The 13,386-nt window shown below is 45.3% G+C and overlaps 2 protein-coding genes across 2 annotated transcripts; one reads left to right on the plus strand and one right to left on the minus strand.

Annotated features, from left to right (window-relative positions):
• Positions 1 to 15: 15 nt before the first annotated feature.
• On the minus strand, positions 16 to 2,631 carry LOC147502723 (LEAF RUST 10 DISEASE-RESISTANCE LOCUS RECEPTOR-LIKE PROTEIN KINASE-like 2.8). Its single transcript, XM_086607561.1, has 3 exons — positions 1,823 to 2,631; positions 1,523 to 1,600; positions 16 to 1,417 (listed from the first exon to the last, which is right to left on the minus strand). The coding sequence occupies exons 1-3, from the start codon at positions 2,610 to 2,612 to the stop codon at positions 261 to 263; spliced, it is 2,025 nt and encodes a 674-aa protein (XP_086463687.1). The 5' UTR covers positions 2,613 to 2,631; the 3' UTR covers positions 16 to 260.
• A 1,103-nt stretch (positions 2,632 to 3,734) lies between these two features.
• On the plus strand, positions 3,735 to 4,898 carry LOC147502724 (uncharacterized). Its single transcript, XM_086604599.1, has one exon. The coding sequence runs from the start codon at positions 3,735 to 3,737 to the stop codon at positions 4,896 to 4,898; it is 1,164 nt and encodes a 387-aa protein (XP_086460725.1).
• Positions 4,899 to 13,386: the final 8,488 nt, after the last annotated feature.

Consider the following 13,386-nt stretch of genomic DNA (forward strand, 5'->3'; position numbering starts at 1 on the left):
ATATAACAAATCAAATATTGGTAACCATATTGTGAGCTTCTTCAGAGATCTTTTTACTTCAAAAAATCATGTTGTTTCACAGACTTTCAATGAAATTAAACCGCTTGTCACACATGAAGACAATGAGGTCTTGACAAGGGCAATTTCAATAGAGGAAATACATGCTGCAGTCTTTGATTTGGGTCCTTATAAGTCGGACGTATATTAAGAAGAAACACTCGTATATGAATGTTAACAGACAGATTTACACCCTAACCAACTTAAACAAGAGAATCCGGAAATATTCTTTCATGACTTTGGACTGTCTTTTGGCGAAGTGGATGTGGAGGTATTCCAATTTCAACATGTCCTTCCAACATTTGCACTACCTTGTCCATGGACGGCCTATTTGAAGGGATATGCTGAACGCACCAAAGACCCACTAAACACATCTTCTTCACAATATTTTCATCTTCTTCTGTTCTCTTTTCTTCATCCTCACCAATCTCAAAAGAAACATCATTGTCCTCTCTTCTTGTTACAAAAGGAAATTCATCCTTCTCGACTTTGTTATACAGCCATTCAGGGAAATACACTTGACTAGATTCTGAGAGTTCAGATTCATAGTTCTTCCTCCTGCCAACCATTTCTAGAAGAAGCATCCCATAGCTATAAACATCAGATTTCTCTGTCACTGGACCAAAATTCTTCAACCACATCTCTGGCGCTGCATACCCTGGAGTTCCTTGAGCTGCGGTTAGAGACACATGACTACGGTCTTTATCAATCATCTTTGCTAGCCCAAAATCAGCAACTTTTGCTGAGAAATTAGAGTCAAGCAAGACATTTGGAGGTTTAATGTCAAGGTGCAAGATCCTATTCCTGCAACCTTGGTGCAGGTAGAGTATTCCCCTGGCTGTTTCTAAGGCAATGCTACACACTTGTGTAGGACTTAGCCACTTATCTTCAGTTTCGATGTCAACTTCAGGTCCAACATTTTCTTTCTTGATATTGTAGATATACTTATCTAAAGATCCATTTTCCATGAACTCATAAACAACTGCATGAGTGTCCCCATCAACACAATATCCAAACATACCCACCAAGTTATGATGGTGTACACTCCCTATAGTTGCCACTTCATTCATAAATTGTTTCTGAGTTTGCTTAGATCTCTTCAAGATCTTTACAGCTACTGGTACCTCGACCCCGTTTCTCTGAATGGTCCCTTTGTACACAGTACCAAATCCCCCTTCACCAATTTTTGACGAGAAGTTGTAAGTTAACTTCTTTAGCTGAGAATATGAGTACCTTTTTGGAGATACGCTTGACATGGTCCTCTTGTCGAAGTGAAAGTTAAACTTCTTTCGACGAGCAAGGATCACCACTAACGCAACAAGGACAACCAGACACAATAATGACGCAGAAGCAGAAATCACTGCATTGAACCAAGAGCTGTACGTTCATTAGACTAATGGTTGCTCATAGTGTATGTATGCACTTTAATTTAATACAATGTGGCTAAAAAATGCGCAAAATTAACCTGCAATAACCGCTCTAGATGGTCCGGATCCACCGCCTCCTGGTGAATTCACCCACGTTGAAAGGTCCTCCTGGAAGCCTAGTTAAACAGAAGGACAAAAACTCTTAGTACGTACATTTCTTTTCTAAGTCACACACATGCGCGCACTAGGATGAAATTGTCTTTGCTATATAGAATTTTATTTTTGCTACAGTGTAATTAAGCTCATCCAGGGGATGGGAGGGAGGGGGTTATGACTTGATAAACTAAGTACCAATATACATGAACCGAATATATTTACCCAAAGAAATAACTACATACCATCGGAGCAATTGAAGCTATGCACACTAGTTGGACAAAAGCAAACAAACGAGCCCGTTGAAGGTTTGTTCCCACACCTACCACCAGAACCCTCACATCCACGACACTCTGAAGGCTTTGTAAATCGGATTTCAAATCCTGACCGTAGATATGCTCTCAAATCTCTTTCATTACTGACATTAAAAGAGTCTTTAGGAGTAAATACATGGAATATCTCACAGTTAGCATAACTAACATCATAAAATGGAGTATAATAGCAGATGTTAGACGTAGTGTTGCATCCAAGACAAGACGCATTTTGCAACCCTCGGATTGCATTAGAAGGAATAGGACTAGTACAGTTGAGGTGGGTGCCAGGGTTATAGTTCGGATGTAGTAAAAAAATGGTACTATCTATTACATAATTTGGTTTAGATACTGGCACACCACAAGTGAAAAGAGAATTTGATGCAACAGATAAAGTGGCGGCAGTGGGATCACTGTAATTAATGGAGAGAACTCTGATGGTATCAGTGGTACGTGAACTAGCTAGGAGGAAATATTCATTAGAAGGACAAGAGACGTTGATAGCTGAAGCATGGCATGGAGTTGGCAGAGCAAATGGATATGGGAGTGAGATGTTGTTGCATGTTGAAGGTGCACACAAGTTGTAATAATATGTGGGATCTGTGCTTGTTGGTGTAAGTGGTGGGGGTGCTTGTTGAGAGTTTGTTGACGAGATTAACAGAGTGAACAAGAGAAAGAAGAGAATAGTGAGTAATGGTTTCGTAAAATATTCAAGGTGAGCCATAGAGAGAAATTTGCAGTGATGGTTGTCAATTACTGTATATATAGTTGTGATAGATTTCTGTAGGCTGTATGTCCACAAATTTGTGGGTAGTTAAAGACTTTGACTTTAGTGAAGTCAAAATTCAGATTTCAGTGAAAGACTTTGACTTCATGACCCTTAGCGCCATTTTAGCGACACTAGTCTTGTATAATGTGGAGTTGAGAAGGTGACACACTGACACCAACTCATTGGTCTGATTAGACAAAGATGTGATGCCACTGGAAACAAGCTACAAAAGTCATGGAGATGATAATGAGATAAGTATTTTGTGGCTTGCATGATTTCATGTACCGGGTACAGAGATTAGGGGTGTATGTATGACCTAAGAGGGCTGGTGGTGACAAATGGACCGGATGTGATATAGTACAGGGAGCAGGCTGCATAGGATCAGGTCCGCGACATCCTAACCGTTTTGGAACCGCTGCAAAACGTGGAGAGAAAGAGAGCGGTATCCTAACTGTTTCGGAACTGATGTGAGACGTGGAGAGACTAGAGAGAGGGAGTGAATCATAACTGCAAGATAACTGCCGCGATACGTGGAGAGAGAGAGGATGATGGATGAGGCAAGATCGACGAACCAGAGGAAAAGAGAAAAGGAGAGGGGATAAAAAGGCCAGAGAAAAGAGGAGAAAGAGGAAAAAAAAAAAAAAAGGAGAGGGGAGAGAGAGAAAAAGAGTAAGCATACAAAGAGAAGTAATCTCATAGGTTGTAATAGTATAGCATACATTTGGCGCCGTCTGTGGGGACCGAAGAGAAAATGGCTACGGTAGTGAAAAGAGGAGTAGGGAGACCTAAGAAAGCAACGGTGAGAGAAACTATCGAGGAAACAGAGAGCACTGAAATGGAAAGGATAGGAGAGGAAGAAAGGGTAGGAGAGGAAGAAGGGGTAGGAAAGGAAGAGGTATCTAACGTGGCGGCGGACGCTACCAGACTTCTTCAGGAGGAGATAGTTAGGCTACGAACGGAGAATGACGAGTTAAGGAAGGGGAGAGAGGTTACGCAGGGTGCAACAGGTCGGGATGATCATCGGAGCAGCGAAGTAGAGGGGGAGAACGAGGGTACCCGCCACAGGACGCTGAACAAATGGTGGGTATCACCTTGGAGGTAGTACAGGCTATGATTGAGAAGGATAGGGAGATGAATCGCACTGCAGAAAAAGCGAACCAGAGCGCTGCGCAGAAGGAGGTTGCAAGCCTCAACAAAAATCCACTGGCAGATTCGATATGGAATTCAGAAGTGCCTAAGAGATTCTCCCAGCCCAGATTTGAGAGGTATGATGGAAGGGGAGACCCGACGGATCACCTGCACTATTTCCGACAACAGATGTCGTTATGGCAGGAGAGTAAATATGATTGGCTTCGTTGCATGATGTTCCCCGCTAGTCTGAAGGGGGGAGCCTCGGATTGGTATTACAGGTTGGCTTTGCGGAGCATTAAAAGGTTTGAAGAACTGGAGCACCCATTTGTTGACCACTTCATACACCAGAAAAGAAGGGTGGTTGACATCGCAGCACTGTTCAACATAAAACAAAGGTCGGCGGAGTCCTTGAGAGAGTTTCTGTATAGATTCAAGGAGGAAACATTGAGGGTGGAAATTTTGGAGGAACATGCAGCGGTCATAGCCTTCCAGCACGGCTTGAGGGCGGGAACTAGAGTTCATGAGTCGATTTCCAAAATCAAAATCACTTCTTTACTCGCTCTGTATCCCAAGGTAGAAAAATACATACGCTACGAGGATATAATGCAGAGAAATGCAAAGGAGCATAAGAGAGCAGGGAAGGCAGTGCAGGCCGTTGACCGCGATGACTGCAAGGGAAAAAGTAGAGTAGAGGAAAGAGAGAAAGGAACGTACAGAGGAGAGAGCCGAGGTCCGGATAGGACGGGAGACCGCGACCGAAGGGATATCCGAGAGAGGAAGTCGTACAGGAAAATCGAGCAGACTCCGCTCAACAGGCCCCTAGAGGAAATCTTGTCGCTGATTAAGGGACTACAGTACTTTGAGGGTCCGCAGAGTACGCCAATGGAGATAGAAGGGAAGCCATTCTGTGCCTATCATAAAATCAGGAATCACGCCACTAATGAATGTTACACCTTGAAGTGGTTGGTAGAGAGAATGATTGAAAAAGGGATGCTCAGGGAGTTTGTCGTAGAGGTTCACCAAGCCGAGAGAGTGCCAACTTCGGCTAGAATTTTAGGTACCATCAATGTCATCTTTAGTGGGGAAACCTTGGGAAGAAATGCACACTGAGAAAAGATGAGAAAGACAACAAGTTTACAACAAGTGAATGAGGTGGTAAGCATACCGTGGCTAGTTCGCAGAATCGCAATGGGTGAGGAAAGCATAAGGTTCACCCCGAAAGACTTAGAGTCAATAATTTCTCCGCATGAGGATGCACTAGTGATTACTATAGTAATGGGCAATTATTTGGTAAAAAGGGTGTTGATAGACTGCGGCAGTTCAGTGGACTTGTTGTTTAAAGGGGCGGTGGAGGAGATGAATATTGGAAAAGATCAGTTACAAGCCCCTCAAACTAATCTTTATGGGTTCAACGGTAGCATGACAGAGCCCATGGGGGAATTGATGCTACCGGTTACAGCCGGTCCGACAACGGTATTCACCAGATTTATGGTGGTGGATTCAAGTTCCTAGTATAATGCCATCCTGGGGAGAAAATGGATCCACAAAATGAAGGCCATCCCATCGACATTGTACCAAGTGATCCGCTTTCCTACTAATGGGGGGACATATGAAATAAGGGGGGATCAAGTAGCAGCGCAGAATATCCATCAAGTGACTATAAAAAGTCTGGTCCGCGATACAAAAGGAGAGGGGTCATCACACGAAACAGGATTGCATAACAATTACAGGAGGCAGCGGAAACAGAGGGGTACGAGCCTCCGCTGGGACCGAAAATGTTGGATGAGGTGGAGGTAGTGAACTTGGGGGTGGGAGATGAGGAAAAGTTTACCTGGGTTGGAGCTGACCTGCTGGAGGAATGGAAATGTAAGTTGGTACAGTTTCTAACAGACAATACCGATATATTTGCATGGGTAATCGAGGATATCATAGGTTTGGATCCAGAGTATGCTTGTCATCACTTGCATATGAATGAAGATGCTAAGCCAGTGCGACAAAAGATGAGAAGTATAAGGCCCAAATACGCTGAAGGGATCCGCGAAGAGGTTATACGGCTGAAGGGGGCAGGGATAATAAGGGAAGTGGAGTTTACAGAGTGGTTATCTAATGTAATCGCGGTACTGAAAAAGAACGGCAAGGTTAGAATGTGTGTCGACTTCACAGACGTAAACAAAGAATGCCCGAAAGACTGTTACCCTATGCCCCGGGTGGATGAGTTAGTTGATAGAACGGCAGGATACAAAGTGTTTTCCTTCATGGATGCATCGATGGGATACAATCAGGTCGTGATGTTCGGGCCAGATCAGGAGAAAACCACCTTTGTGGTGGAGGGTGGTACTTATTGTTACACCAGGATGCCTTTTGGCTTAAAGAACGCGGATGCTACCTTTCAGCGGTTGGGAGAAAAGATGTTCGAAGGCAAGATTCGAAAGGGGATAGAAATATATATTGACGATATGGTGGAAAAGAGCATGTCGGAAAAAGAGCACTTAGAAGGCATCCAGGAAACTTTTGGCATACTGCGCAAGCATAAGCTGAAACTCAATCCCGAGAAATGCACATTCGGGGTAACTTCAGGAAAGTTTCTGGGCTACATAGTCACCCACCGCGGAATAGAAGCAAATCCGATCGATTCGATCGTTGATTGAGATGCCATCTCCCGCAGAATGTGAAGGAAGTACAAAGATCGGCGGGAGAGTCAGCCGCGACTTAACAAAGTTCATTTCCAAATCGTCGGACAAATGCCGGCCTCTATACCGCTTGCTGAGAAAAACTCCTGATTTCCATTGGACCACGGAGTGCGAAAAAGCCTTTCAAGAGTTGAAAAGGTACCTTGGGCAGGCACCCTTGCTATCACGGCCGGAACAGGGAGAGAAGTTGCATTTGTATCTGAGTGTTAGTGAGTACGCGATAAGTTCAGTTCTAGTAAGGGTGATCGACAAGATAGAAAAGCCAGTTTACTTTCAAAGCAAAACCCTACTGGAGGCAGAGACCCGGTACAGTAGGATTGAGAAGTATGCTTTGGCGTTGATATTTTCAGCCCTTAAATTGAAGCCGTACTTCGAAGCTCATTCTGTGGTGGTAGTAACAAATTTGCCTCTCAGACAAGCATTGAAGGCCGAGAAGTCAGGTAGGATGCTTAAGTGGGCGGTATTACTCAGTTCTTATAAGATTACATACCAAGTCCGAACAGTAGAAAAGGCACAAGCCATGGCGGAGTTTCTAGTCGAATTTCCTGCAGAGGATCCTACTTGGGGAGATGAAATGGTGATGGAATCTGAAGGGGAGGTCGGCCGCGATCCAGTGGATCCTTGGGATATGCGCAATGGGTGGAGAGTTTTCGCGGATGGCTCTGCTATGGATACAGGAAATGGCATAGGGGTCGTGTTAGTGACTTTTTAGAACAATCGCCTTGAGCTATCCATGAAACTTGGGTTCGCCGCCTCAAATAATGAGTCTGAATATGAAGTTGTGATAGTTGGGTTAGACTTGGCCAGAGATCTAGGGGTGAATGAGTTGTCTGTTTTCTCAGATTCCAACTTGGTAGTGAGTCAGGTAAATGGAGGGTTTGTGGCTCGCTGTCCCCGGATGGCAAGATACCTTAAGGTCCTACAACGAAGGGCAAGTAAGTTCGACAAAATACAGTTTGCCCATCTGGGCCGCGGAGAGAATAGACACCCGATGCTTTGGTTTATGTGGCTGCAGTTCTGCCTGGATCAGAGGGTCGGTCTATTGAAGTAAGAGTTTTGAGCAAGCCAAGTACATCAGATGAGGATGGTATTTGGCTCACTACCGAAAGGGATCAGAATTGGATAGAACCAATAAAGACTTTCTTGAGGGGAGTAGAGGTAGAGAATAAACAGGACAGGTGAAGGATGGAACAGCTGAGTCAGCGGTACACATTGCTTGATGGTGACCTATACCGAAGAAACTTCAGTGGCCCATTGCTAAAATGTATAGGTCCGCGGTAGGCTCATGAAGTTCTTGCTGAGGTTCACGAAGGAGATTGCGGGTGTCATTCCGCGGGGCGAACTACGACTCATAGATTGATATCACAAGGGTATTTTTGGCCCCATATGAAAAGAGACGCCACAGAGTACGCCAAGAAATGTGAGAAATGCCAACGATTTGCTTCATTCATACATTCACTAGTTGAGCCATTGCATAATGTGTTCAACCCATGGTCGTTCGCCATGTGGGGACTGGATATTGTAGGACCTCTACCCATGGCGAACGGGAAAAGGAGATTTATGTTAGCCGCTACTGACTATTTTACCAAATGGGTGGAAGGCGTATCTTTGCATCAAGTTAAAGAAGAGAACGTAAAGAAGTTTTTGTGGGAGAATATCATATGCAGGTTAGGGCTACCGCATATTGTCATCGCAGACAACGGAACTCAGTTTACAGGGAAAAAGGTCCAAGAATTTCTTCAAGCATTCAAGGTCAAGCAAGGGTTTTCAGCCCCATACAACCCTGAAGGAAATGGACAAGCAGAAGCATCTAACAAAATAATAATAGATAATCTAAAGCGAAAGTTGGAAGAGAGGAAAGGTGCATGGGCAGACGAGTTAAGTCATGTGTTATGGGCATATCGAACCACACCAAGAACATCCACTAATGAATCACCGTTCGCAATGGCGTACGGAGTAGAGGCCGTCATTCTAGTAGAAATGATAGAATCCACGACCAGAACGCAGGCTGTGGAAAGTGGACTGAATGAGAAAATATTACCCGCGGATTTGAATCTTGTTGAAGAGAGAAGAGAGATAGCCCGTATTCGGTTAGAGGAATACCATCGGACTTTGCAGAGACAATATGATAAACAAGTGAAGCCACGGAGTTTCAAGGTGGGTGACTATGTGTTGCGACGAGTTACTCCTGCCACCAAGAAAGAAAACGATGGGAAGTTGGGGCCAAACTGGGAAGGTCCATATGTCATCAAGAAGAAGGGTACATCCGAACTTATGGATTACGCATCACGACCGAGAAAAAGATAGAGAGGCCGTGGAATATCAGAATGTTGAAAAGTTCCATGTCTAGGACCTTTGTTTAGTCTTTTCGTATTTGATAGCGCACTCTTTGTATTGTTTATTATTATGACTATGAAATAAACATGCACTTCTTCTAATCGAATTAGCAGTAGATAATAGAAATCAAATCAGGGACGAGTATAGTTGCTCCACCAAGCTTCACGCAGTGGGTCAAAAAAAAGGGGTGGAGATCCCTTCGCGACGGTATGTCCGAATCAAACTGGGGGCAACCCTGACTAGCTTCACAACTATACAAAGAGAGAGAGGGGGAAGAGCCCCTTCGCAGATGTATGTCCGAATCAAACTCGGGCAACCCCGACTAGCTTCACAGCCTATACAAAGACAGAGCGGGGAAGAGCCCTTCGTGGATCAGATGTCTGAATCAAACTGGGGGCAACCCTGACTAGCTTCATAGCTATACAAAGAGAGAGCGGGGGGGAAGAGCCCTTCGCGGACTGTATGTCCGAATCAAACTGGGGGCAACCCTGACTAGCTTCACAGCTATACAAAGAGAGCGCGGTGGGGAGAGCCCTTCGCGGACTGTATGTCCGAATTGAACTGGGGGCAACCCTGACTAACTTCACAGCTATACAAAGAGAGAGCGGGGGAAAGAGCCCTTCGCAGACTGTATGTCCGAATCTAACTGGGGGCAACCCTGACTAGCTTCACAGCTAACTAAAGTCAGAGGACCGTAAGACAGAATCAACTTGAGAACAAGTCAAAATAGCCCCATCGAATGGTAAGAACAGAATATCAGGAGAAGAGTTTTGATTAAATGGCTACAATAGTGATTTGATAAGGAGTGAAGTCTAAAATTATAATAGACAGTTAATGACTACGAAGGGAAGAGTAAACAACTTTGTTTGCCACTTGCAACGCAAATGTATTGGTTCAGAGAAATACATGTTCAAACACAAGCAAAAGCATTTTTCACAAAATATTACAGATCAGAATAATTATCTCCAAAGAAAGAAAGCCAGCATAGGTTACTGCTGTGGTCAATAGTCACTTCTTCCTGAGAGAGGTTGGCCTCATCACAAATAGTGGTGCTATTATCTTCGCCCACTTCTCCAGGGGAGGTCTCGGCACTAGCAGTAAGAATAGGCACCTCAGTGGTAGTCGTCTTAGCAGTTTCACGATTCATGGACGATGGAACCAGCGGTGGAGTATCTGCGACTGGAGGTGGCAGGGGAAGAAGGCGCCCACCGCGGATAGATGATCCAGTTGCTGCTGCAATTCACGAGCTATCTTCTTGGTAGCTATCCCTCGAAATCGCTCCGTGGCTTCCTTCAAAGCCTTGTCCAAGGCAGCTTGTGAGACAAGTTTCTCCGCCTCTTTTAGGCTTTCCAGCTTAGAAGATACCCCCGCCACGTAATCCCGATGCTTGTCCTCGGCAACCTGAAGCTCTTTTGTGCTTTGAGTGCCACGGTCCGTGAGTCGTCCCTTTCTTTCTCCAACTTGGAACACTTTGATTTCAAGCCATCAATCTCCTGCTTCGCAGCATCTAGGTTCTCCACAGTACTGGTTAGGCCGCGCAGCACATAGCCAATATCCAGGCTCAGCTGAAGAGAAATATTTGGAATCAAAGATAGTAAAGCAGATAATGGGAAAGTAAAAGTAATAACACACACCTTTTCCCAACCAGTATAGATGGAAGCCCTATGGGATGCAACAGTGCCAGAGTCTCCATAGGCTTGATCCCGAGGGAAATGGGAGCTGAAGAACAAAGATGCTGCGACAGCTGGATTTTCCAGAGCTGAGTCACGAGTGTTGACATCGCAGTCTCTGGCCTTGAATTTTGGATGTCATACTTCAATTGGGCCGGATGTCAAGGGACCCACTAGACTTGGATCCTGCCTGGGACGGCGAAGGGGAGCATTAGACCGCGAAGAATCAGCGCGGGTACCAGTTGTGGGATGAGAAGTAGTCTTGGCCTTTTTTGCGGGAGGACTCTTCTTGAAACTTCAACAGGCGCACGCCATCAGAATCGCTGTCCCAAAGTTTGAATTTATTTACATCCATATCGGTGGCAGAAGTTGGGGAGAGATTGCAGGCAAAGTCGTCTTCCCACTCAGCCACACGAGAATACGAGGGAGCAGTAGTAGAAGGGGCCTTAGGGGCAGCGGCACGTTGGGCGACAGCTCGTGAATGAGAAATTTTGGTGGTATACTTGAATGACCGGTGAACGGGACGTTTTCTTTTTTGAGGGGGAGACGGTTTTGGTTTTCTTTCTTTGGGGGGCGGCAGGCGATAGAGTGGGCCTTGGTATTTGCCGATGTCTTTCAGAGAAGGGTCAAGTAGGAGAGGATTGGCTTTTTCGGGATTTATGCCGAGGATTTCACACTGGGCACTCCCCAGATCGCGAAGGGATTTGAAGATCTCTGAAGAAACGCCGGTGTATATCTGTGACCGCGAATCGGGTCTCCAACCTGGATCAACAAAAATAGAGGCAAGTTACAAACAAGTTTGACAAAAAACACTACGACTCAAAATGGTTTGCTTACCGCTGGGAAGGAAATGGAGATGCCTCAAAGAAACTTCCAAAGGGAGGTCCGCGGATAAAAAACTCCCAGACACATACAACGGATAATGGTGCCACACTTTGTCAGAAGTGGTGATGTGAAGAATAAAAGACTTCTTTTGCGGACTAGTGCAGAAGGATTGGTATCCCACACTCTCAAGTTTAGTGCTTTTCTTTATATAAAAATGGGCAAGAATATCGCGGAGCTGGATTTTGGGGGAATGGGTCTCGTTGTAATGGTTGGCGGCGTACATAACACGCCAGAAGTTACCTATATATGCCTTGATATGGCGGAATGTTGAAGTGGTTACACACTTCGACGTCAAGAAGAGTTAATGGAAAACGCAAACTTGCCGCTATCTGTCCTACAGTGGCGACAAGATAACCAGGTCGCGGAGTTACCAAGTGAGGAAAGTGGGTGACGCCAGACACGTGTTCTAGAATCACGTCACTGGGTATGCCATAAGCAGCTTTAACGGCATCTAAGTTGGGTCTGTGGTAGTACGACGGCGGGGGAGGAAGAGAAGACGTCCTCCCAGAAGTAGAGGGAACAGCGGCTGGACTGGTGGAGTCAGAAGCGGGGATTCCGATCGGTCCGCGGAGGGTGTGCTAGATCTGGGGGTGGACGATCCAGATCGGTCGGATTTGGTGGCGGAGGTAGCCGCCGATTCCGATTCAGACATAATGGGATTAGCATAAGGGATGGAATTTCACTCAAAGGGAGAAATCACAATTCAAGAAAAGAGGAAAGCGATGAAACAGCACCCAAAGATACTAAAACAAATAACAAGAGGAAAAGAAAATGAAGAGCAAGGGGAAAAACAAACCTGCGATAGGAGGAAGCCAAAACAACAGAAGAGATGGAGAGCACGAGCGGAGCCGGAGATATCTACTAGAGGGAAGAACAGGGGAGAAAAAGCGGAAAGGGTTGAAGAGAGAGAAGTTGAAGAAGAAAGTGAGGGTTTGGGGTTTTGTGAGAAATAGTAAGTTTGAGCGGGATTTGAAGGGGCAAGGGCAAAAAGGGGGATGTACTGAAAAAGAAAGAACCACAGAAGTTGAGACATGTGGATTCTTGAAAATCGAAGAGGCAGGTTCGGAGGCGCATGCACCGTATTTCCAGGTGGCAATAAAGAGGGAGCAGGTGGAACACGTGCTGAGAAAGAGAAAAGGTGGGACAGAATAAAATAATAAGTGGTGACAGTGAAAAAGAATAGAGATATACCGCGGAGAATGGATGATGAAGGTTAGTTCTCAACCCCATTGCTCTCTGTGGACCATCAATGTGACCGAGAAAGGGCATCTGTAGGGGTCGTATGTATAACCTAAGAGGCTGGTGGTGACAAATGGACCGGATGTGGTATAGTACAGGGGAGCAGGCTGCATGGGATCAGGTCCGCGACATCCTAACCATTTTGGAACCGCTGCAAGACGTGGAGAGAAAGGGAGCGGTATCCTAACTGCTTCGGAACTGCTGTGAGACGTGGAGAGACTAGAGAGAGGGAGTGAATCATAACTGCAAGATAACTGCAGCGATACGTGGAGAGAGAGAGGATGATGGATGAGGCAAGATCGATGAACCAGAGGAAAAGAGAAAAGGAGAGCGGACAAAAAGGCCAGAGAAAAGAGGAGAAAGAGGAAAATAAAAGAAAAGGAGAGGGGGAGAGAGAGAAAAAGAGTAAGCATACAAAGAGAAGTGATCTCATAGGTTGTAATAGTAGAGCATACAACCACACACACATCTCGTATCTCGGCGCACACACACACATCTCGGAGCACACACACAGATATCGAGGCACACACACATCTCGGATTCGGATCAACGGCGAGATAACACGGTTACAGAGATGATCTCTGTACCCGGTTGTAGAGATCCCGAGTCCTTTCATATATTCTTTCGTGGAAAAGTAATCAAATTTGAAAGAGTAACAATGTAACACACATGATTCGAGCTCAACAACATAACCATTTTGAAGTCGCTGTGCATGTTTCAGGACAAAGCGCCATACCTGCGAGACCAGTGTTGCTTCTGGTCTTATAAAGTGTAATG

This window comes from Coptis chinensis, chromosome 4, assembly GCF_015680905.1.
Source record: "Coptis chinensis isolate HL-2020 chromosome 4, ASM1568090v1, whole genome shotgun sequence".
Taxonomy (NCBI): domain Eukaryota; kingdom Viridiplantae; phylum Streptophyta; class Magnoliopsida; order Ranunculales; family Ranunculaceae; genus Coptis; species Coptis chinensis.